The following is a 23,527-nucleotide window of genomic DNA, read 5'->3' on the forward strand; positions in this document are numbered from 1 at the left end:
AGCTAGCAGTCCTTACCTAGCTACTGCGCATGTGTGACTCCCAACAAAGATGGAATAAAAGTGAGATGCCTCACTCTGTAGCTAAAACAGGGAGCTCAACACACAGGGTGAAAAGAGGAGCTGCAGCAATGTGCAGTACAACAAAAATATGTTTTTTTTTGAAAATGAAACGTGTGTGCAGATCTGTGTTTTCAGCAGCAGTGAAAATGGTGCGACTTGTGGTCAGTTTTTACCTCGTCCAGAACGTTGCTGCCGGTCATGATGTCTCCCTGTAGATGAGACAGGAACGGACAGGTTAGATTTTAAATGGTGAAAATGTATGAGAAAGGGAAATGAAGAGAGATGACTCCAAGAAAAAGGTAAAGGAAGAAAGAGTAAAAGTAGTAGTAAATTAAAAAATTCTAAATGATAAACTGACCTCTTGACCTGGAATATGGTGAACTGATTGCTGTAGACACAAAACGGATAATTGTTATAAAATCACTGGAATTATAAATTATGTAAATAAAAGAAGTTGTTGGTTTAAGGTCGGGATTAAGCAAAAACCTTGTAAAATCCAAAACACACACTTATACACAGAGATAAAGTATTCATACTTTAAACACAACATGCATTTTCAACATTTGAATATGAAGAGGAGGAAAAGGACAACATCGACATTGGATAAGCAGAAGATGACGTAAGTGGTGATGGTGCGAAGGTGTGGAAAGTTGACCTCTGACCTTTTCTCTGCATATGAGCTCGAAGGCAGCCAATAGCTCGCCGGCGCTCTTATCCCCGTGGCGAATCGGGAACCAGGCCAGATGGGGAGAGGCAGTCAGGGAGGGCTGGCACACACAGCGGCCCATGAACTCATCTGCACCCTGGACATTTAAAATCAGACAGATACATACATACACACACACACACACACACACACTCTTTATACATAGAACAAGAACATGTATTTTTCTTTCCAGCCTCTGCTGAGACAAAATGTAAAAAAAACATTCATAAAAACATATTCACAGACTTTAAACACTCACGTATGTATCTTGATCGTAAAGCTCCACCACGACGTTGGGCGGAGTGGCCATCGTGGCGTCAGTGTCGCCGAAAATCTCCACCTCATAGAAGATGAGCGTCTGGTCCCAGGTGGGATTCAATGTGTTACGCACCGTCACTGTTTTCTGAGACTGATGGAGGAAGGACACAATGGCGTAGGGGTCTGGAGAGAGGAAACAACAAAATACAACATTAATACACGTTTTAAATTTGCTGCTCTAAAAGGCATTCTTTGACCAAAGAAATGGTCATAAATGCACTGGCAGTGAACAGATCCTAGGTTCAGGTTTTTCTTAGCAGGTGCTTTACGTTTCTGTCCTAAGATGCAGAGTAGAGGATGGAGTTATAGTCTGGAGCTAGTTCGTAATGAGGGTCCTCACAAGTATACCAATACAAACTTATGTATGTGTGTGAGCCCAAACTATCCCGGCGTCCCACACAGTGACATCAGCAGCTTGGGAATGCCTAGCTCGAGACGGAGGGCTGGGAACACCACTCGGAGAAGTTTGTTATTCCAGGTCACAACCACTCTCCTCCATGTTAATGCACACACACAAACACACACAACTTACAATGTGGACACATGCATAAAACACACATTTAAGTACAGTCACATGCACATGCACACACACACACACACGCACACAGTGAGTAGTTTGTTGTTTCAGGCCAAGTAAAGAGTCTCTGTGGAGCCGTTAGCAATAGAGTAAACAGAAGCTAAGTTGCATTTTCCCACCAGCCCTCAATTAACCTATGAAGCGACACACACACACACACACACACACACACACACACACACACACACACACACACACACACACACACACACACACACACACACACACACACACACACACACACACACACACACACACACACACACAGTACAGACACACCACCCATGGTGACCCATTAAATTACCGTCCCATTCCCAACAGCCCATTAGCTCATGTAAACAGCAACACAAACAGCCCGGGGGTTATGTAAGTTTGTGGGGAAGCAGCAGTAGTCAGGACCCCGGTGGGAGACACAGAGGTACATAAACACAACGAAGACTGGGAAGAGGGAAGTAAAGGAGGAGGAGGAGGAGGAGGAGGAGGAGGAGGAAGACAAAGAGATGGAAGGGAGAGACAGAAATAAAGGGAAAAAGAGATAACAGAAAGAAGAGAACATTTCTAAATTTGGGAATTTAGATCATCACCAAAAATACATTTATAAAAAGACAGACGAAAAGAAAGAGATTTAGACCCAGGCCCTGTTCAGACCTGTGTCTTGGGTGACACGTCCACTTGGTACCGGTGTGATTGCACCCAGCATGTCCTGGGCCACAGCGAAGGGCGCCTTCACAACTTACGTCCTCCGCGAAAGCGGAAGTACGTATCAAGTACTCACGTAAAATGGCTTTGTCCAGGACATCTAAAAATTCCCTAAAAGCCCATAAAGATATATAACGAGTCCGTGAAAAACATCTTGGCATTTTTGGTTTGCCTGAAAGACACTAAGGAATAGACCTTTGAGGGGACGGAGAGCCGGAGAGTTCAAAATAGAGGATGTTATCCTAGCGTATTAACTTTCACCTCCTCTGTCTCAGTATAAACTGCTCCAACAAAAGAGGAACAGTTTACAGACGGTTATGAGACAGGAGTTCAAAAACAAAGAGTGGAAAACAAAAGAAGATATTTAGACAAGTATAAAGAATGAAAAACAGACACGATAAAAGAAAGAAAAATCTCACTCTTTGATTGTTGACTCAGTCTTTAATCATGGCCGCCCAGACGCCATGTAACAGCAGATTAACAAACAACTGAATCCCATCCATCAACTCTACTCATCCATTACACTGTGTGCGCGTGTGTGTGTGTGTGTGTGTGTGTGCGTGTGTGGGTGCTTCTTTGACCAACCTCCCTCCATCATCTATCATTTCTCTCTTCCTCTGTCTATTCATCCCTCTGTTATTTAAAGCTCCGGCTCTGTTTTTACATCTGAGTCTGCGGTGGGTTTCTGATTAACGCACACACACAGTAGCCGTAGTTTCCATGATCTTCTTCAGATAAAAGAAAAACATTTTCTTTCTCTAACTTCACTCGCTCCTTTTTCTCTCCCTCCATCTGCCAGTGCTACCGAGCAGTTACACCAAACTCTATTAATAATCTGACCCTTTTTAAAATGAAATGCTTTTTTAGTATACTTTGCTTCTATGCTGTTCTTTTCCCACCCGTACAGCTGCATTTATTTCTTCACACTTTACACTCTCTGATGCCCCACTGGCCTCAAAGCTCGAGGTTATGAAAATCCCTGCAGTCGAGTTGAGTTTCAAAAACAGGAGCAGGGACGTTTTGCCTTTCTGGGGCGAGAAGTGCAACAGTGAAAGTGCAGACACTTTGTCTTAATTATCACATCCCACCCAAATTGATTTTTGTCTGACTCTCTCCAACGTAAAGCAGCTCCGACAGTCATGAACTCCACAGGGACTCCCAGACAGTGATGCACTCAGCTGCTGTGTTATCGGAAAATAAAAGTCACATAAATAAACACGGACACTGTAAAAGAGACGCAATGTGGATTTGGTTGCCTTTGTCTTAAATCTCACAATGTTTCCGATAATGTTTCTGTGCTTACCCCCTTTCTGTCTGTTTCACTTTTTTAATTAAGAAATTGTGCTTTTCCAGCCACCAGGTGGCGCAAGCCATCAGCATAAATACCGATACATGACAGGTGCACGATGAGAAACGTGTCAGAGATGCACAGTACCTGAGAAGCTGTCTTTGTCCATGGCCAGCAGGTCTCTGGCTTGGTACAGGTAGCAGCGCAGGTGGTAGCGGGTGCCGCCTACACACACACACACACACACACACACACACACACAGACACAGACACAGACAGACACACACACACACACACACACACCATTGTATTGACAGAAAAGACGGTAAAAGAAAAAAGTGGAGGGGTAAGAGAACGGAAGAGTAAAAATGTGTTGTGCGCCGTCTTACGGTCAAAGAAACAGGAAATTGTCGGTCTGTTGACTCCAAACGTGGTCGTGACGGACTTGTCATCGTTCTTGTCCTCGATACTGCTCTGTGGGAGGAAGAGGAGAAGGAGGAAGATGAAGATCACATTCAGAAAGAAAGGAACAGGCGACTCTGACATGATGCTGCTATGTAATCTTGATGAAACATAGCAGGGCCTTCAAAATAAAATAATCTTAATTAAAAGTTCTTAAAAGACTTAATATGCACTATATGGCCAAAGGTATGTGGACCCCCATGCACACATACGTTTGTGTACTGGGGCAGGTTTTTATAGTTTGGGCCCCTTACAGTAGCTCCAAGGAAATTTAATGTTACAGACAATATTTTATTTAAAATAAGAGTGCTGTTAAATTGTGTGGCAAACGTTTCTGTTTGTCCCTTTCCTGTGTCAGCATGACAATTTCCCCGTACACAAAGCCAGGTCCATAAAGAAATGGTTCTCCCAGTCTGGTGTGTAAAAACCTGCAGATCACCCAGACCTCAACCCCCATCCAAACCCTTTGGGATGAACTAGAACCCCCCAACATCAGTGACTAGGATTACAAGCACACCAATATTCCACTATTATTCTGAATATGGCAATATTCTGAATTTGATACAGGTCATGTAAACAGTAAATTCCAGTTGGACATTCTGAATAAGGCCTTTTATTTTTTCGAATATAGCCTTTTCCGATTAAGACATCTGGGATATTCTGGTATTATTCGGGTTTTAGAGGCATTCTTTGGACATATATACAGAGCATTTGGAATATGCGTCTCAATCGGGGTTTTGTTTTTGTTTACGACTTATGGTCAGCTCTGTGCGTTGCTATGGTTGCAGTTTGCAAGGCTGCAGAGCCGATAAGAAGGAGAAACATTGGGCGCCCGGGTAGCTCACCTGGTAGAGCACGCACCCATATATAGAGAGGCTCATTCCACGCCGCTGTGGCCCAAGGTTCGACTCCGACCTGCGGCCCTATGCTGCATGTCATTCCCCCCTCTCTCACCTTTCATTTCTTCAGCTGTCCTATACTAATAAAGGGCTAAAATACCCCAAAAGATTATCTGAAAAAAAGAAGGAAACTTGGATATCAACAGATTTTTGGATATGCGCACACATCGCTGCGCCGACCTTTTCAAGAAGCTGGTTGAAGGAATGAAAGAGGGACGATGTGTTCACACCGCTGGTAGACTTTGAAAAAATCTTATTTTGCATGGCTAAATGTAAACGGGAATATTAGTGGAATATTCACTTTCATTATCCATGTAAGAATATCGTCTTTTTCGGAAATAAGGGCAAAAACCGGAATTGGAATTGATGAACGGAATATTATGTGCATTTAAACGTGGTCAGTGTTGGACCTCACTGATGCTCTTTTGGTTGAATGGAAGCAAAACGGCTGGAGCAACATCTGGTGGAAAGACTTCCCAGAAGAGAGCAGCAGATTAATGCCCATGGTTTTGGAATGGGAATAACATATGGGTGAAATCTTCATGTGTCCACACAATTTTCACCACGTAGTTTGTCTTAAATGTCATCAATAGACATCTTATTTTTATCACTATATGATGATGAAAGAAAACTTCTCTCTATCCGGCTGTCTCTCTCACCAGAGAACACTCCAGAGCAAAGATGGCGGCCGGTCCCGTCTTCTCCAGCGGCTCCATGCGATACCTCCACCTGCGCCTCCTGAAGCTGTCCGTCTTCCTCGGCTTCAAGTGGAACCTCCAGCCGAACAGCGAGGCGTACTCCCAGCCCTCCCTCTCCGCCTCGTCCGGCCGCTGCTGTGAACACACACGCACACACGCACACACACACACACACACACACACACACACACACACACACACACACACACACACACACACACACACACACCAGCTGTGTGTTTCAGCTTCTCTTTTGCTCATCTGTGCAACGACACTGCCATCCAGTGGCTGGAAGAGGAAATGTCTGCTGCTCACAGATGATGACGAGAGATGAAAAATGAAATAAGCTAATAATCAGTTGTAATGGATAAGAAAAGACTATTGATCCAGATTGATGGCTGTAAACTAAGTTCAATAAAGCTTTACTAAAGATTAAAATGTTTTCCAAATGTCTATAGCAATATATAAATGTTTTTATTAACACAATAAATCTAGTGTAGAAGACCACTTGCCCTGTGCCAGTCTTATTTTTTTTTAAAATATTATATTCTTCATTTTGTAATGGTTTTAACTCACATGTCTTTTTTTGTCTTAATTATTATTTTATTCTTACTTGTGTAATGGTTTCTAATTCACACATCTTATTAATTCTCACTGGTTGGTTGAGGATCTTAATAATTGTTATTGTTATTACTTCTTAATGGTTTTAACTCACATGTATTATTAATGTGTCTGTTTTACATGTGTTTACTCATGCATAATGTTTTATCATTACACAATCCAGAGAGTGTTTGTGGCTGCAACTTTCGCGGTAGCTCCCGCTCAAGCAAAGAATAAAGATTTTAAATGAGATTTAGACTTTTCTACGAACTTGCAACTTCATTTGAGTGGAATGTTTGTGATCACTAATTCTATATTCATTTAAGATGTCTCAGCGTCTCAGATTCCAGCCGGTGACATTACATTTTTACATTACATGTCATTTAGCTGACGCTTTTATCCAAAGTGACTTGCAATTGCTATTTTTTATGTCAGAGGTCACACGCCTCTGGAGCAACTAGGGGTTAAGTGTCTTGCCCAGGGACACATTGGTTGGTGTATCGCAGTGGGAATTGAACCCGGAACTCCCACACCATAGCCATGTGCAATCACCACCTCACGCGGTGACCTTTGTCTCTTTCTCGCTACCTTTCTGAGAGCGTCCATCTTCTGCTGGTCTCGCCGTCTCATTCGCATCCATCGGCGTCTGCGGTTGGTGTGGTACATCTTCTCTGCCGGCACCCACGACTTGGGACGGCGATCCGGAGGGATGGTGAGGCCATACTCCCAGCCTGAACACACGGGTGGAGGAAGAAGAATTGTGATTCTTTACTCAAGTAAAAGTACTAATGCAACAATCTAAAAGTACTTAATCGCTTATAATCAGCAAAATCAGTGTTCAAATTATCTTTTTGTCTTCAAGGGGGTCTCTCTATCTCATAAAAAAAGTTGGCACACCCCGCGCATTGCCTAACAAGGCTATACAATTAACTAACCTAGGCACGAGTGGCGCTTTTGCGCAGTATGCACACAGCAGAGTCTTTTGCCATGAGTCCAAGTCAAGTCTCTGGCCGTCTGATCTGTCCCATAAATCTTATGAATTCAAAGCATGTCCAGACAGTACAGTTGTGGAATAACTTTATGGGGTCTACTTAACACATCCCTCTAGCCCTCAGACCTGGTGAAATATTAACCTAAGTCTGTCAAATTATATGGATACAACTATAAAGATACAGTGTCCCTGTTCCCAGCATTAGCACAACACTTTGCCATGGTTAGCTTGTTACCTGTGATGATATCATATATTCTAAATGTAACGTCTCTTCCATTCAAAAAAATGTCTAATGTCGAAGTGGAAATCAAGAGAATAGTGGCAGCGCCACACCAGTTACAGAACAACATGCATCTCATTGTCAGTCCAAATTACGCACAATAAGCAGTTTGAACTCACTGATTTAATGCAATTTATTTTCTAAGTGTTAGTACGCTCAGTGAAACTGAGTCCAGCGCGAGAGAGACCCGACTCAGAGGAGAGGTTAGTGAGGCCAGCGTCTCCACGGCAGGTGACAGTGCGCACGGATCCGCTGCGCCACGCATGGATGAAATAATGAAATCGTAAATAGGACTACAGTAACACAAATATGTGCAGAATTAAGACCCAGTGTTTGGTGGACCGGGGTACACCTTGTACACGTAATAGCCTACAAGTCATCCACGGGATCAATTACGCATCACATGAGTTTGCCCCCCCCGACACAGAGTTTGTTCCGGGGGAGATGGATCAGTGCATCCTGCCTCCTGTGCGCCATGGATGTCTGAGGCTCAGCAACTACTAACTATAAAGATACAATTTGCCTGTTCCCAGCATTAGCACAACACTTAGCGATGGTTAGCTTGTTACTATGAAGGTAAATATGGTGCAAAACGTGAGAGCTTGTAGAATACAATGTGAGAACTTGCATAACAAAATTTTTTTACTTGTATGTTAAAATTTGCACTTGTAAAAAATATTAACACGTGATCTGAATTTGAAGTCACAAAAAAGAAAAAAAAACACGAGAACTTGTAAAAAAAAATCTGAACTTGTAAATTGAAATTTGCACTTATAGAAAAAATATTCACAAATGTGTAGATTGATATTTGCATGAACACAATGACAATGACCACAGCTTGCTTTGCTGATGTCGTGCCCACATTTTGCATCACTGCCAATCATTGCACCCGCTTGGGCAGCAACAATAGCTTCTGCAGAATTACATCCACCTCGCGGGCAGCAGGAATAATTTCTGCCGAATAATGAGTCATCTCTTAACCCTCGTTGCTGCCGAGAATTGCACCCAGGTAGCAAGGAAATGATAGAGTCTGATAAAACATTGATGTCTCTAAACGTTCTAAAATTATAATCATCATTGATGAACATGACAAAGAAATGTATATAGCCTAAATTTTAATTAAACAGTAGCTACTTTGCCTTATAAAATCATTATTTCCCCTTGTGGATGCAAGTCTTGGCAGGGATGCAGAACTTGGCACGTGTTACCCGCTGATGGCGGTCCATCTGCGGCTGCAGGACTTGGAGCTCACCGCCAGTGTTTTCATGCAAATATCAATCTACACATTTGTGAATATTTTTTCTACAAGTGCAAATTTCAATTTACAAGTTCAGATTTTTTTTTACAAGCTCTCATGTTTTTTTTCTTTTTGTGACTTCAAATTCAGATCACATGTGTGAATATTTTTTACAAGTGCAAATTTTAGTTTTACAAGTGCAAATTTAAATTTTACAAGTGCAAATTTTAACATACAAGTTCAATTTTTTTGTTCTGCAAGTTCTCACATTGTATTCTACAAGCTCTCACGTTTTGCACCATATTTACCTTCATATGTTACCTGTGACGATATATGCTAAATGTAACGTCTCTTTCACATTAGCTTGTGAGTGACTGACCTGCCTGGGTGCGTTTTGAGATGCCTGATGAAGTCCGACGTTACACCTTGCACGTAGCTGTTGGCTTACTGCCACTGTTTACAAAGTTATTGAAAACAAAACTAATGACAAAAGCAAGATCACTTTTTCGGACTTGCAAGTGCTGTGAAATCGATCGTATGTGGTTTGCTCACGTAGCCTAGTGGTGTGGTGGTGAAGTGCAGTCATGCTGCGTTCATGAGCGTAGGGTAGGCTCAGGTCTACGTCCATCGTCCGAGTAGCCTATATTTTAATTTAACATCTTTAATGGTAAGAGATCGCACAGGGATGGATAATGAGCGTTGATTAAGATTAAATTACAATGCCACATATGGCAGACACCTTCAGATATGAGAGACCCCCTCAGATTTTTGACTTTGGTGCTTTCCCTCTGGCTCCCACGTAATTCGGACACTGAGCAAAATGTAGCGATATATGATTTTATCTGACATCGTTAGATTGTTGATGTATTAACTGCTTGGGTTTTTTTTATTTATTTTTTATTATTATCTGTTTATTTAACAGGGACCATACAAGCAAACATTGTTACAATACAAAGCCCGTAACTGATGCGCAGCATATAGAGTTTATAGCTAGAGCTAATTCTCAACTCTTGTCCCAACACTTTATTTTATAAATATATAGTCTCAGGGTGCTGAACTTGGGGTGAAACCCTCCACGAAATTGTGAGGAATTTTCTATTTTTTAGCGTCAGGAGATAAATCTGAGGGGTCATGAGTTTAAGAAGAAAAAAACATATTTCTGCAACCATAATTTGTAAAAAAAAAATAAATAAATAAATAAATAAAGAAAAAATACAGTAATTCCCTCTACAATGTTATGAAGTAGGAGTCTAAATTAGCAGTAGTACTTCCAAATTGTACAATACTTGACTAAATGTACTTAGTTATTTTTCCCTCACTGGAACACACACAGAATGGGACTTATTATTGCTTGTGTAAATAATTCAGCTTTTGTTGTGTTTTGTGTGTGTGCACCTTGATCATCCACAGCCCTGTTGAGATCTTCGCTCCACTCCACCTCCTCCCACACCCAACCTGCAGGACAGTCCACCTCGTCCTTTGGCACCGCCTTCTCCCCATTCTGACACGTGCACACACACACACACACACACACACACACACACACACACATCGATTTACACGGATGAGTGAAGCCATGAAATGTTTGTGTGTGCAGAAACACACTCAAACATTCAGAGTATTCACACCCACGCACCACGTCAGTGTACCCCTCCGGCATGCCGATCCATTGTCCCCCCGGCAACCTCATCTGGTTTTCGAAAACTTCCTCTGTGTAGGTCATGTGGCCGGCGTCCACATCATACAGCATTCTAAAAGAGAAGAATAGTAACAACTGAAAAAGATAACGGTAAGTTCAAAGATGGAGCCAGTATGTACCACTACATACTGTATTTGTCAGTATCTAGTGGGAACATTACTTAGTGGATAAGATTCCACTCAAAAAGTGCAAACATGTCTGGTCGAAGGAGACACAAAATGTAGTTCTTGAAAAAATAAAACCCTACCCAAATCAGCAAGACACACACACACACACACACACACACACACACACACACACATGCACGAACGCGAACACGCACAAACACACACACACACACACACACACACTTACGTCTTCTCGGGGCTGATGTACCAGTCTCCAGCCCAGGTCCAGCCAGGAGAGGGCTTGAAGCTCTCTTTGGGCAGTTTAATTCTTCCAGTGACATCACTGAACTTGGGGTAGGTCAGACCTGTAGTTCCCCAGCTGCCCACCAGGGCGAGTCGTGTCTGGTTCTCATACTGCAGATAGAGAGAGAGGGAGAGAGGGAGACTTAAAGCCCCTATGTGAAGACTTTTTATGAGAGTTAGTTACAGCTCTAGAGTGTATATGAAGCAAATTCTGACCCTGACTCTCAGATCTTCACACCCAGCAGCAGTAGTGTGCATCTTACCGTCTCAGCAAAGACCGACAGCTTCCCTTCAGCGTATTGGTTGAAGTGTTTGACATCAGCAGCCAATCCAAACCAGACTTTGACCCTCAGCTGCCCAGGAAGTTTGGCCTCTCCTCCGCTGCCCTGTGGGTTCTTCACAACACACCGGGGTCAGTGAAACTTTATTTCAGAAGACAATATATGTGTGTGACAGTACGTACCTTGAGGAAGACAGTCTGCAGCTGTCCGCAGTGTTTCCCACAGTGCTGCTGGGAGAAGATCACAGTGTGTGCTGGGATGCGGTGGTACGCCACCCTGCGGTCGCCCCGCAGCATCCATATCACTATGTCTGGGAGACTGTTCTGAGGCTGGGCGAGAGACGTAGAGAGCATACAGAGGAACAGAGAGAGAGAGAGTGAATTAGTATTTTCTCTGACTTTTATTCTTTCTCTCTTTGTCACATACCATACATTTTCCAGTACTATGGAGGACTGAAGCTACCATTATTATAAATAAATGGCTCAATAAATAAATGAAAGAAAAAATTAAGAAGAAAATGCAGAAATAAAATGTAAAGTAAATAAAAAATAAATACAAATAACATTAACATTTTTATTTTATACTTCATATTGAATTATTTTCCAATGTATTATTTTCTGTTTAAATGTATTTGTTTTTATTTATTAATTACTGTATTTGTTCACAAACATTTTATTTTCATATTAACATGCACATTTATTTGATAATTGAGGTTTTTCTTTTTTTACATTTATTTCTTTATTTATGATAAAGGCAAATTTATTCCTCCACAGTTTACAGCCTCAGACATAAATACCACGGCTTCTCTCTCACACACAGACTCACACTCAACACTTTAATTAAATTAATAATAATGATAATAAGTATAATAATAATAAACATTTATTACAATCCTACTCTTACATAAACTTTAGAAATCAGAAATTTTAAAATAAATTTTGCAAATAGATCAAGATACTGTTTTTTAGGCAAATATCAAAATATATATAAGATCTGCACAACTCAGTAAAACTTTATTAACATGACAACATGTTTTCCTCATGCTTGAGGTGTTTTTTCAGTAGAGTTTATGCAATAATTTGATGATGGAATAACATTTGTCTAATAAAAGGACATTACAAACGTCATCCCGAAAAGGTGATTCAGGTCTGCAGACGTTTTTTTTTTTGGCAAAATCTTTCTTTTTGTGGAGGTAATATGGCTGTTTTATGACTATGTCTTTCTTACTTTTCATTGGGAAGCTGGCATCACCGTGATGCACGGCTACTGTGCTAATGTAAAGACCTCTAATTCATTACTAGAATATAAAGGGAACATAATAACGCGCTCACCTCCTCGGCCATTGTCCTCAGTCTGCCGGCCCAGTCCTCAGCCTGCTCCATCACTGTGGAGAGCTCGGTGGCAGGGCCGTGCTTGAGAGCCTGCGCAGCCGCAACGATCTGCTGCAGGTGGAGGGTACGAATGTGCCTCAGCGAGCGGTCCAGAGGGGTCGCACACTGCCACTGGTCGAGAGAGGGCAGCTCTTCACTGGAGAAAGAGAGAGAGAGAGAGACAAAACACAGAAATACTTTGTATGTGAACAGAAGTGCAGCATCTATTTGCTGTCAACAGGAAGTCTGAAGTTATCGGAACATAACCAATTTGCAAAGAAAGATTAAACCAGTCAAAAAGTACAATATTTGTCTCTAACATGTAGTCACCTAAAAAAGTAAAGTAGCATAAAATGGAAAGTACAGTAAAATACTTGAGTAAATGGTCGTAGTTACATTCCACCGGCGCATAAAAACTTGACAGTGACATTACACAGGGTTTACCTGCAGTCTGTGATGACCTGATCCAACAGCTCGACCACTCGGAGCTCCACATCGTCCAGATCAGTGCCTGCCTTCACCTCCAGCTGCACCCTCTGCAGGTTCGCCTCCTGGACACGCACACACACGCACACACACACACATACACGGTAAATTAATGTTGCCATTTTGCAAAAGGAATTCTTATTTTCAAATTACACATTTTCAAGGTCTAAAACTCAAAGATGTTCAAAGAAAGATAGACACACACACACACAGAGAGAGATACAGCACCCACCAGTCTCTCTATGGCGGCCAGCAGCATGTTGAGAGCCTCGATCCTCGGTTTGATATCTTCCCACTCTGAAGACAGAACCACCACTGGTTTAATGTTTCCCCACGGGATGTAGTAGTAGTGGCAACCTGGAACACACACAAGCACACACAAACACAGAGATGATACACTCATCATTACCATGAATTCATCACTAATCATTGAATCAACATCATTAATTGGGTTAGTTAAAAAATATACTGGGGGGTTCTGCAGTGACGAAATGTAACTACAAATATACAGTAATAAAATAAAAATAAATAAAATAGATGCTTTTCCAGCTAAAATAAAAAAAAATATATTCTAAACCAGTGGGTACCAAACTTGTGTCTTCCCTTTTGGAAGCTTTTGGACTTTTAATGCAAACATTATTTAAATTATTGCTTGTTTGTTATTTTACTTTGCATGTACACCACTTTGCTGCAAACTTATATTTATTTAATGCATTTAAAATACATTAAATTACTTTATTGAACATATATATTACTTTATTGCACACGCACTGTATATTTATTTGTTGAAAAAATACACCAATCTACTACAACTTAAACTAATAACCTGCACATCTTTGTTTGTTTTTTGCACATGTATATTACTCTATTTCCTAGCATATTAATACCCGAAACTCAACTTATTGCACATTTACACAGGTGAGTCTGAATTGATTGCACATACAGTATATAGACATTTTGGTGCTTTGCTACCAATCAAAATGTCTGTAGATTTCACCTGGACTAGACTGCTCCATTTACAACCTGACCTTTGACCTACCGTCAAACACAGCCCTGCTGAACTGAGTGGTGGAGGCCAGAGGGAGGCAGGTGTAGTCGAACTTGTTGCCGTAGTTACCGATGCTGACCTCGAACTGGATGGCGTCGTCGACGTCCTGGAGGAGCGTGGCCGAGTAAAACGCCACGAAGAGAGAGAACTTCCTCTTCCTGAGGAACTTCTGTTAGACGGAGGAATAGATTGATGAAGAGTGAGAGACGGATCACACATTTCTCCTTGTCGTTCAAGTGTTTGTAACCTTCCCTCTCACCTCCACCACCAGCAGGTCATCTGACGGAATGTCTTCAGTTTTCGGCTCCGGCTTGTCCGCCAGTTTTGTAGTTACTTCCAGTAAAACTCGACCTCGGTAGGCCACGCCCTCCCCCTGACACAGAGAAGAGAACACATCTTTGAAAAGGAGCAATATTCATTGAATGAATATATTATTGCCACAAAGACATTAGTGTAATTACCAAAACAACAATACAATTACTGAGAGGCCTGTAACAGCCTCTACTCTGAAAGCGCTCGGCTTCACCACACCACAGACTGGATGGGTTGTAGCTGCTGCAGTAATGGGCTGATCACATGTCACATTACAACGAAGAACACTTGCGGTACGCACTTGTATTGCACTATAAGCAAATAGAAATAAAAAAAAATAATAATTAAAAAATAAGAAGAACGCTTGCAGTGATTGGACCAAAAACGGATCGTACCTAGCCCAAGTTGACGTGTGAAATAAACACATTAAAATGTAAAATCAAGTCAAGCCAGCAAGGTAAAATCTAGTTCTGGATGGTATTAATTTATTATTTTATACGGACTGTGTTTGAAAAAACAAACGTCACGTTACTTTTCCAAGGTTGAGCGCTTCGTGTGGATCGTTGAAGGCGCTGAACTCTCTGGGGCTGCCATACAGGTTCACAAAACAGGGACCGAACGTTGGCAGGAAACCAAGACTGTCGTCAACTGCAATGACACAAAATGGCCAATAGATTTTATTATAAACAGGGCAGATAGTGGAAACCATGAAAATGAAGAAAAGACTGATTGGTTGATGAAATGATGTGCATTTGACAAAAAGAGAGTTTCATTACAATCAAGCCAAGATGGAAACAGTTAAGAGTTCAAAAAGGATAAGAAAATATACATCACAAAAATAATGTGAAACAGTTGAATTGACTGAACTGTTTCAAACAATATAAAAGTGGTGTAGAGAGGATGGTGGACGTACTGCCAGAGTGGAAGTTCCGTGGAGTCAAGTCATCTGAATGCGTAGAGAGGAAGGATGGTTCAGAATCACAGACAGATGTTCAGAGTCAGACAGAATGGAAACTGACGTCTCTGGACGTCACTTAAACCAAAACAGATGCACTGGACCACTACCAAAGAAAACCCCGAACAGTCAAAGCTAAATCATTTAGCTTGTTTCAAGAAAAAACTTGAAACAAGACAATAATGACAAAAAATTACTTCACTTGTAGTAAATTAAAGTAAATTACTTGGTGTATGGTGGCTTTAAAGGACAATTCCGGCGCAAAATGAACCTAAGGATTAATAACATGTGTGTACCGAGTCAACCGTTCTCTGGGATCTGTCATGCTAATCGAATGTGACCAGTTTTAGCGCAAAACAGTAATTAGCTAACCAGTCGAACGACGAACGCCATGTATTTTGAGCCTTGTTAGTGGTGTAGAAATAGCGATTTCTTTTTACTTTAGAATGCCCCGACGACTAGCGTTACAAGCTAATTACCGTTTTGGTCGCATTCGATTAGTATGAAAACATATCTCAGAGAACGGTCGACTCGGTACCCATGTGTTATTAAGTAGAGATGGTCCGGTATCGGCTCGATACTGCCTAAAACGCTGGTATCGGTATCGGGAAGTACTGGAGTTTATGCACCCATCCGATACCACGTAATAAAGCCCTAAAGAAAATCTACGTCACAGTAGTTTATTTATGTTCTTTTTCTGTTATAACTGACTGTCAAACTGGAGAATAAAAGAAAGTTCTGTAGCATTCATTGTTTGTTTGTTCATGTTTCACAAAGAGTTTAACCTGAGCCAGACAGACAACAAATATAGAAATAATATCACATCCATACAGAGATAGTAGTATTCAGTTGTTAAAACATAATAAAATATATGACACACTGGTATTGGATTGGTACTCGGTATTGGCCGATATGCAAGTTCAGGTATCTGAATCGGTATCGGGAAGCAAAAAATGGTATCAGGCCATCTCTATTACTAACCCCTAGGTTCATTTTGCACTGGAATTGTCCTTTAAGGTGCTATATGCTAATGATATTTTTTGAAACAAAGACAAAGAACAAATGGCACTGGTCTTCATCTGAGACAAGACAACTGTGAGGCACTCCGAGGACCCGACACGCAGGCAGTGTCAGTGTTCAGCACAAAAACATTCCCAGGTTACTTATCATGCATCTCACTGGAAAAAAACACGCCCATGCCTTGTTATGATTACAAACCACGGATCCATCAGGTGGTTTAAGACCTGAGATTTATAGAATCACATCCATACTGGACTCTTAAATCACAAATTCACACTGTGTTTATCAGAAGTTGCATTTATGTTGCTGATGGAAACTGATGATAAACCGTTTCTTGTTCTCCATACCACGCCAGGCCATTCCTGTGCTATGAGCATACTGGTCTGAACTGAGTCAAACTGGTCTCATAAGAGCAACACACTCTAGTTTGTTGGAGAATCCAGATAAAGGACAAGAAAACCCGAGCATCTCAAGGAAAGAAAACAAACTATAGACTAAACCAGACCAGAAAAGACCAGTTAAAGCCTAACTCTTGCCAAAATGCAACCTAGGGTGTTTTTTGTGAATGTACCCGAGTCAAACTTCCATTTAAAAGCATAATTAGGACGGAAGCGCCACTTTTAAGATTTACCGTTTTTTTTTTTTCGGTCAAATGGCCTTTTGAATGGGAGTGCTAGGGGCACTACTACGATCACATCCAAATCAACATTTTTAAAACACGAAGAAGGCTCGACACAACATGAAACTTTGCTCCAAGTATCACCAGGGGCTGTACACATTAACGCAAGCATTGAGAACATTGTTTGTGTAAACAGAGTTTACTAAAAAGAACTTACTTTAGCAGTTGTTGTTTCCGGTTGCTACCATCTCACCAGTCAAATAGTGTCGATCTCCGAATGCAAATGAACGGACTCCATAGGAGGAAATGTCATTCTTATATGAGGCTCCTTTTTCAACTACAAGGTCAATATTGTTTTTCACTAACGACAAAACAACCAATTATCCGTGCATTTATATGTAACTAAGCTTTAGGATCTTTTCCATCTTTACTGTTAAGTTGCATTCGGAGATCGACACTTTTTGACTGGCGAGATGGCAGCGACCGGAAACACCAACAGCTAAAGTAAGTCGTTCAAAACCTTTCTTTTTAGTAAACTCTGTGTGCACAAACAATGTTCTCAATGCTGGAGTTCATGTGTAGAGCCCCTGGTGATACTTGGAGCAAAGTTTCCTTTTGTGTCTAGCCTTCTTAGTGTTTTAAAAATAGTGATTTTGATGCTATCATAGTAGTGCCCCTAGCACTCCCAATTAAAAGGCCATTCGACCAAAAACGAGAATACAGTAAATCTTAAAAGTGGCCTTTACGTCCTAATTATGCTTTTAAACAAAAGTTTGACTCTGGTACATTCACAAAAAGACCCTAGGTTGCATTTTAGCGAGAGTTACGCTTTAAGTATAAACACTTTGGTGCAGTCAATGCCATCCAATTCCAGTCTAAACAAGTCCAAACCAAACTGGCAGGGTAAAGTCCAGTTCAGACCAGTTTCGACTAGTTACTTACCATCTATCTCTCCACCGGGCGCGGAGATCTTAGACATACAGAGGTGGCTGGTGCCGATGACATCATTGTGACTGGCTCTGTCCCTGAAATAAGAGAGTGAGAAATGCGGTCAACATAATGCTGTAGATGTAAACAAACACAGGCTATAAAAAATAGCCCACAGCTTATCACAGTTGTCTTGATGTTTCTCTGAGGGGGGATGCACAAAGTCAGACTTTGAAAATGCCTGCTTCAAGCTAACGTTTCATGCAAAATTCTTTATATTCTGATGAGTTTCATAAATCCAAAATATAAGTAATATAACACATGGGATTCACCAGTCCAGAATTCTGATCCTCAGCTTCTCACACATGGAGGGAAACTGGAAGGGAAAAAGAAAGAATATGCTGTATGATGATGATAATGATGAGTTTACTTGTCTTGGTAGCACAATAAAGTTTCATAATAACATGTGTTTGTGTGTGTGTGTGTATTACCCTAATAGGCATGGACAGACTCTGGTTCCATTGTGGATTGGCATTCTTCTCCAGAATCTTAGTGCAGACCTGAAAATATACAAAATACAATATACATTAAATATTTAGGTTCTGTATTTAATGTTGGGTTTGGAATAAATTGCTCGGTTCAAATGACGCACGGTTTTGCCAGCAAAGTGGATCTCCACCAGAGGATCCACCAGGTTCTTCCTGTTGCTGTCAAATCCAAGAATCTGCCTCATCCCATCCATGAAGGCATCGTCCACTGCAGACACAAAACAGGAAGAATTTAGAGATCCCTTGAGCTCTAATTTCAAACTAGAGCTGCATAACGAAATTGGTTAATAGGCAACTATTTTGATAATCGATTAATTGGTTTGAGTTAAAAAAGTAAAATCTCTCTGATTTCAGCTTCTTAGATGTGAATATTTTCTAGTTTCTTCACTCATCTATTGAGGACGTCATCTTGGACTTTGGGGAACAGGCATTGACATTTTTCACCATTTTCTAACATTTTATAGACAGAACTCACATAGAACAGCTAATTGAATCGACAGATGAAAATAATCGTTAGTTGCAGCCCTAATAAACACACACTAGAGAGACTAACTTTGCGGCAGGTCTTCAGCTCTGAAGATCCTCAGGGTGAAGGTGGCTCCTCTCAGAGACAGACCAGCCGGTCTCAGCAGGTTTCCTTCAATGTCTTCTTTATCCTCCACACACTCGCGTTTGTCAGCCTGGAAGACACATAGATACAAATACTTACATATGTTCATAAATAAATAAAAACCTGCATTTATTAAAAGCAAGACCCAAACATGGAATATACAATAGAGAAAATGTGGGTAAGAAATGCTCGTCTGATTATTATGGTTTGTCCATTTACATCTTTATTGAACTGTTTTTTTTAAATGTTCGCTGTGCACATATATAATATGATGCAGTACTTTCCTAATAATCTACATAGTAGTATACAAAGTATCTAAAATTGGCTCCACATTGACGAACAACATGCAAATGCTCTTTCTGTACATGCATTGTTAACGATAAAAACAGAATAGTATAATGTTCTACTATAACACCTTCAAAGGAGCCATTCTGAAGAATGAGTACTTTTTCTTTTGATACTTAAAGTACATTTACATTTTTAATTCAAGACTTTTTAGACTTCTTCCACCACTAAGGCAGAAGATAATATCAAAATATTTGAAGGACTGCAATCTCAAACTATTCAAAATATTAAAACTTTGCTATTCTTATATCTTAAAAACTAGTAAGACAGAAAACTAAGTAAAGTTTGTGTGTGACACCAGAGGAACGGCCTTGTTGTTACTAAATAAAAGTGTATGTATTGTTGTCAGTCTAAAATTGGGGTCTAAACTGTGTTTCAGCCTCAATTTTACTTTGTGTTACCAGTGGGACTTTGGGTTTAAATGCTATCATGAGAATGCTAACAGGCTAATATTACTATGTTGCAGTAGCATAAAACTACATAAGAATATGCTACCGTTTAGCCTGTACTGTTTAACACCTTAGCATGCATACAATTAGCAAGGCAACGTGCTAACATTGCTCTTAGGGTAAAGCTACCATGCTTGTGTAAAAAGCTAGTCTTTAGTATGTTAGCATTCATTTTAAAGTACAGCTAAGTTAGTTAAGCTAGTTAGTTTCAGAGTTATGCAGTTTTCTAATGTGAGGAACAAATATCATAATGCTGTTTTGCTAATCGTTTTTTATCCATTCAGACTCACCGGTGGCTCATCTCCAGCTGCCAAAACCAGCAAGCTGACCTTTAGGTAACCTTTGACCCCGGCAGAGAGGTCATCAGGGTCACACAGCAGCAGCCATTTCCTCAAGAAGCAGTGTCCTAAAGGGAAGGGGGCGGGCTCAAACTCCAGCTAACCAATAACATACTGGAACCAAGAACTTCAAAATAAGAACCAGGGACTAAAAAGACTTTCAGCTCCCTAGTGACAGATTTCACACCAATACAACAGTACAAATCACCAAAAACCAAAAAAGTCCACGTAAACGTAGACTCACTGTGCTCATTGTAGACGGTGCCCACATCCAACTGTAAAAAATATGAAAATATGTTAGATGATTTTGCTTTTTCTTTCACTTTTTTTCTCGATGAATGTGCAAGAAATCATGATCACAGATTAAGCTCCTTGACTCCTCTGTCCTCGGCTGAACCGGACGTTGTTGTGTTCCCCGTGAAGGCTGTCTCAAAGCGCTTATTTCTACCCCGAGGTCCGAGGAGCGAGCATTGAGGAGGGATCATCGAGGAGCTTCAGGCGAGGATACGCGAGAATTTGTCAGCTGTATGGGCGGAGTTCAGCTGCACGGCTTCCGGGAAGGCTACTCTTGAGAATCCTTGCCCGAAAGCTCCTCGGAGGAGGGACAGAACAACTTCCGGTTCAGCCGAGGACCAAGGAGTCGAGGAGCTATCAAATAAGGGCCATGAGATGCAGCCAATGTATCTCCAGATGTGTCGATGTTAAATGTTTGTGATAAACTGAAGGATGAAGTGTTTCAAATGTCATACAGTTCTCAAACTACATTTTGCTGACGCAGTACATTGATTTACTTAAATGGGGTTTTAGAAGCAGAACATTTAGTTATAGTAAAGTATTTTACAGTGTGGTACTTTCACTAAAGAAAGGTATCTGAATTCTTCTTCCACCACTGTCCAGCATTAAATATTTTATATCTGTTTATCAGTTGGAACAGACAAGTGCATTAAAATGACAGTTTACCTTGAATTCACCGATCACAGCATCAGTTCTGAGTGAGCGAGAGTCACACACCTGTCAGGCAGATAGAGAGAGTTTGCTTTTCATCAAGGGCAACAAAAGAGGAAAACAAAAATGTAGGTAAAAATAAGCTTACTCACAGTGATGAAGATCGGTTCATCAAACAAGTCTGATGGCGTCTCAAAGAAGTTCAAGAAGAAAGTCTGCCGAGAGGAAAGCAGTTTGACAGTTTCAGATATTAACTATTTTCTGGCTAATTATTTTAACTTTTAGTATTTCTTGTTTACCTCATCAAAGATTGGGTTGTTGCCCTTTCTGATGCGGGTCCTCTTGGTCTGCCCGGCTACCGTTACTTTGACAACAGGCTTGATGTTGATGCCTGGCAACTGTCGGCCCTCAATGACCCGCACACGAACCTGGACGGGAAGACATATGAGCAGTGACTTTCAGCAAATAAAATGTGAACAATTTAAAACTGAAAACTAATTTATAGCTACCAGTAATTTTTGTAAAAGTAATGATAAACTGGCCAGTTATCAATGTGTTCAAAGGCCAATGTATGTATTTGTCAGTGGTGGAAAGTTACTTAAGTACTTAGGTACAAAAATTAGGTATTTATACTTTACTTGAGTCTTTATTTTCACGCCCCTTTCTATGGATGCTAAACTTCCAGCATAACTATTACAGCTCGTGTGTCAGGGCCGGCAGGGGTGGCCTTAGTGGGATTTAAATTTGCGGCCCAGAGTGGGTAAGGGGGTTCCTGGTTTTGATTGGGTCAGGACAGTGGCAATAAAGAAAATTAACCAATGGGCCGCTGTAAGTTCTTTATGGGCCGGCTCGGCCAAAAAATAAAAAAGGCCTATTTATATCGGCGAATCGGCCCAAAAGTGCGTCGGCACACCGGGAAAATGCCCGGTATGCCAGATGGCCAGTCCAGCCCTGACTCTGAGGTGTATTTGTGTAGTGACTGCATGATGTCAACATGAACTGTAGACATTTTACTCTCTGTTTCTTTGATTTGCATTACGGGAAAAGTTTGAAAAACCAAATGCAAATCAGTTGAAAGTCAATTTCTAGCTTATGTTTACAACATAATGACACATTCATTAATCACTGAATAGTCTGCATTCTCAGTCATATCTGTTCATAATCTTCTAACCCTTTACACTGAACACTTCCTCATACAAACTTCATTCGCATGGAAGACAGCCAAAATAGTAAAAGTAGAGAAGGAGGGAAGGGTAAGTTGTGTTTGGAAGGAGGCCATATACGGTATGTCAGTGTTGGTATTTATTTACTGTCTTTGTGTGGAGAGTCTCACACATTCACTATGTTGCTCTCTCTGCTGCTGCTTCTGACGATCTGCAGCGCCCAGGCTACTAGTTTTTATGGGACAGTGATGACTTACTACCCAAAAAACGCTAACACAGATGGATCTGTCACGGTACGTACAGTTTCCTTCTAATTCAATAGTCACCTGTTGAGAATTGATGTTAAGTGAAATAACTTTCCCTAACTAAGTTTAACTGTTAGGAATGAAAATTAACAGAAAGTAAAAAGTGACCAATAACAGTATTTGTTGGACGTGGAGTGCAGTAAATGCTGTATTTTAAGTCCTTAGAGCAATGCAACAAAGGGGATTCTTTATATATCTTTTAAATAAACTGTACAATGATACCATAAAAATACCTTTCCATGAGGTTCTTGTTGGGTCTGTATGGAACCTGGACCATGTAAAAAATAAACCTAATAAGGCAAAATAGATTTTTTGGAAGACTTTGAAGACTTTCCTTTTTGTGTCCTGGATGTTGCCATTAATGCCATAACACTTGGTCACTGGTCCACAGGTGGTCCTACGCTATAAGCTAAGCTTCAGCACTTGCCAAGAGAATGCCTTGTGGACCTGCGGCAGTGGAAATTGTGGGAATGAGAGTTCTTTAGTGCTAAACATTGTGGACCAAGAGAGCAGTGGAGAGTGGTGTGAGAGAGAGGGAATCATGACTCGCCAGGTTCCTAGCAATGCTCCATTTCAGCTGCAGTGAGTGCACCATGACAATGCAAAAAACCTCACAGAGGGTCAAAATTATCATTTCTTAATACTCACTGAAAGGTAAAAACATCAAAACCTCATCAAGTTTTTTTTAGGCCCTGGAAAGAAAATCTCCTTAATTGCTACCAATCAATGAATAATGAATTCATTTAAATTAAGCTTTTTTTATTTTTATAAATGTTATCAAGTGTAGCTTTAATACCTTGCAAGTTAACTGTACACAACTATAGATACCTATGCAGTACATACATGCATACATACATACATGTATTCCGTGCACCACAGTAA

General features: G+C 40.8%; 1 protein-coding gene across 8 annotated transcripts in view; it reads right to left on the minus strand.

Annotated features, from left to right (window-relative positions):
- The window catches only part of dysf (dysferlin, limb girdle muscular dystrophy 2B (autosomal recessive)), a 122,775-nt gene that overhangs the window by 65,613 nt on the left and 33,635 nt on the right, over positions 1 to 23,527 (minus strand). For 4 of the 8 annotated variants that reach the window (XM_028606133.1, XM_028606134.1, XM_028606129.1 and 1 more), the window contains exons 7-36: positions 21,477 to 21,605; positions 21,330 to 21,392; positions 21,193 to 21,243; positions 20,477 to 20,507; positions 20,185 to 20,300; positions 19,044 to 19,170; positions 18,595 to 18,698; positions 18,434 to 18,502; positions 18,275 to 18,318; positions 17,958 to 18,040; positions 15,335 to 15,367; positions 14,954 to 15,069; positions 14,369 to 14,482; positions 14,101 to 14,278; positions 13,294 to 13,418; positions 13,020 to 13,126; positions 12,537 to 12,732; positions 11,388 to 11,534; positions 11,188 to 11,319; positions 10,869 to 11,035; positions 10,452 to 10,566; positions 10,211 to 10,316; positions 6,896 to 7,038; positions 5,669 to 5,842; positions 4,038 to 4,122; positions 3,796 to 3,873; positions 1,026 to 1,207; positions 723 to 863; positions 419 to 448; positions 234 to 269 (exon numbers count right to left, since the gene is read on the minus strand). In XM_028606133.1, the coding sequence (XP_028461934.1) occupies positions 234 to 269; positions 419 to 448; positions 723 to 863; positions 1,026 to 1,207; positions 3,796 to 3,873; positions 4,038 to 4,122; positions 5,669 to 5,842; positions 6,896 to 7,038; positions 10,211 to 10,316; positions 10,452 to 10,566; positions 10,869 to 11,035; positions 11,188 to 11,319; positions 11,388 to 11,534; positions 12,537 to 12,732; positions 13,020 to 13,126; positions 13,294 to 13,418; positions 14,101 to 14,278; positions 14,369 to 14,482; positions 14,954 to 15,069; positions 15,335 to 15,367; positions 17,958 to 18,040; positions 18,275 to 18,318; positions 18,434 to 18,502; positions 18,595 to 18,698; positions 19,044 to 19,170; positions 20,185 to 20,300; positions 20,477 to 20,507; positions 21,193 to 21,243; positions 21,330 to 21,392; positions 21,477 to 21,605 (3,222 nt within the window). The remainder of the gene's footprint in view (positions 1 to 233; positions 270 to 418; positions 449 to 722; positions 864 to 1,025; positions 1,208 to 3,795; positions 3,874 to 4,037; positions 4,123 to 5,668; positions 5,843 to 6,895; positions 7,039 to 10,210; positions 10,317 to 10,451; positions 10,567 to 10,868; positions 11,036 to 11,187; positions 11,320 to 11,387; positions 11,535 to 12,536; positions 12,733 to 13,019; positions 13,127 to 13,293; positions 13,419 to 14,100; positions 14,279 to 14,368; positions 14,483 to 14,953; positions 15,070 to 15,334; positions 15,368 to 17,957; positions 18,041 to 18,274; positions 18,319 to 18,433; positions 18,503 to 18,594; positions 18,699 to 19,043; positions 19,171 to 20,184; positions 20,301 to 20,476; positions 20,508 to 21,192; positions 21,244 to 21,329; positions 21,393 to 21,476; positions 21,606 to 23,527) is intronic. The other 4 variants (XM_028606135.1, XM_028606132.1, XM_028606136.1 and 1 more) reach the window with 2 other exon arrangements.

This window comes from Perca flavescens, chromosome 19 (genome assembly GCF_004354835.1).
Source record: "Perca flavescens isolate YP-PL-M2 chromosome 19, PFLA_1.0, whole genome shotgun sequence".
Lineage (NCBI taxonomy): Eukaryota > Metazoa > Chordata > Actinopteri > Perciformes > Percidae > Perca > Perca flavescens.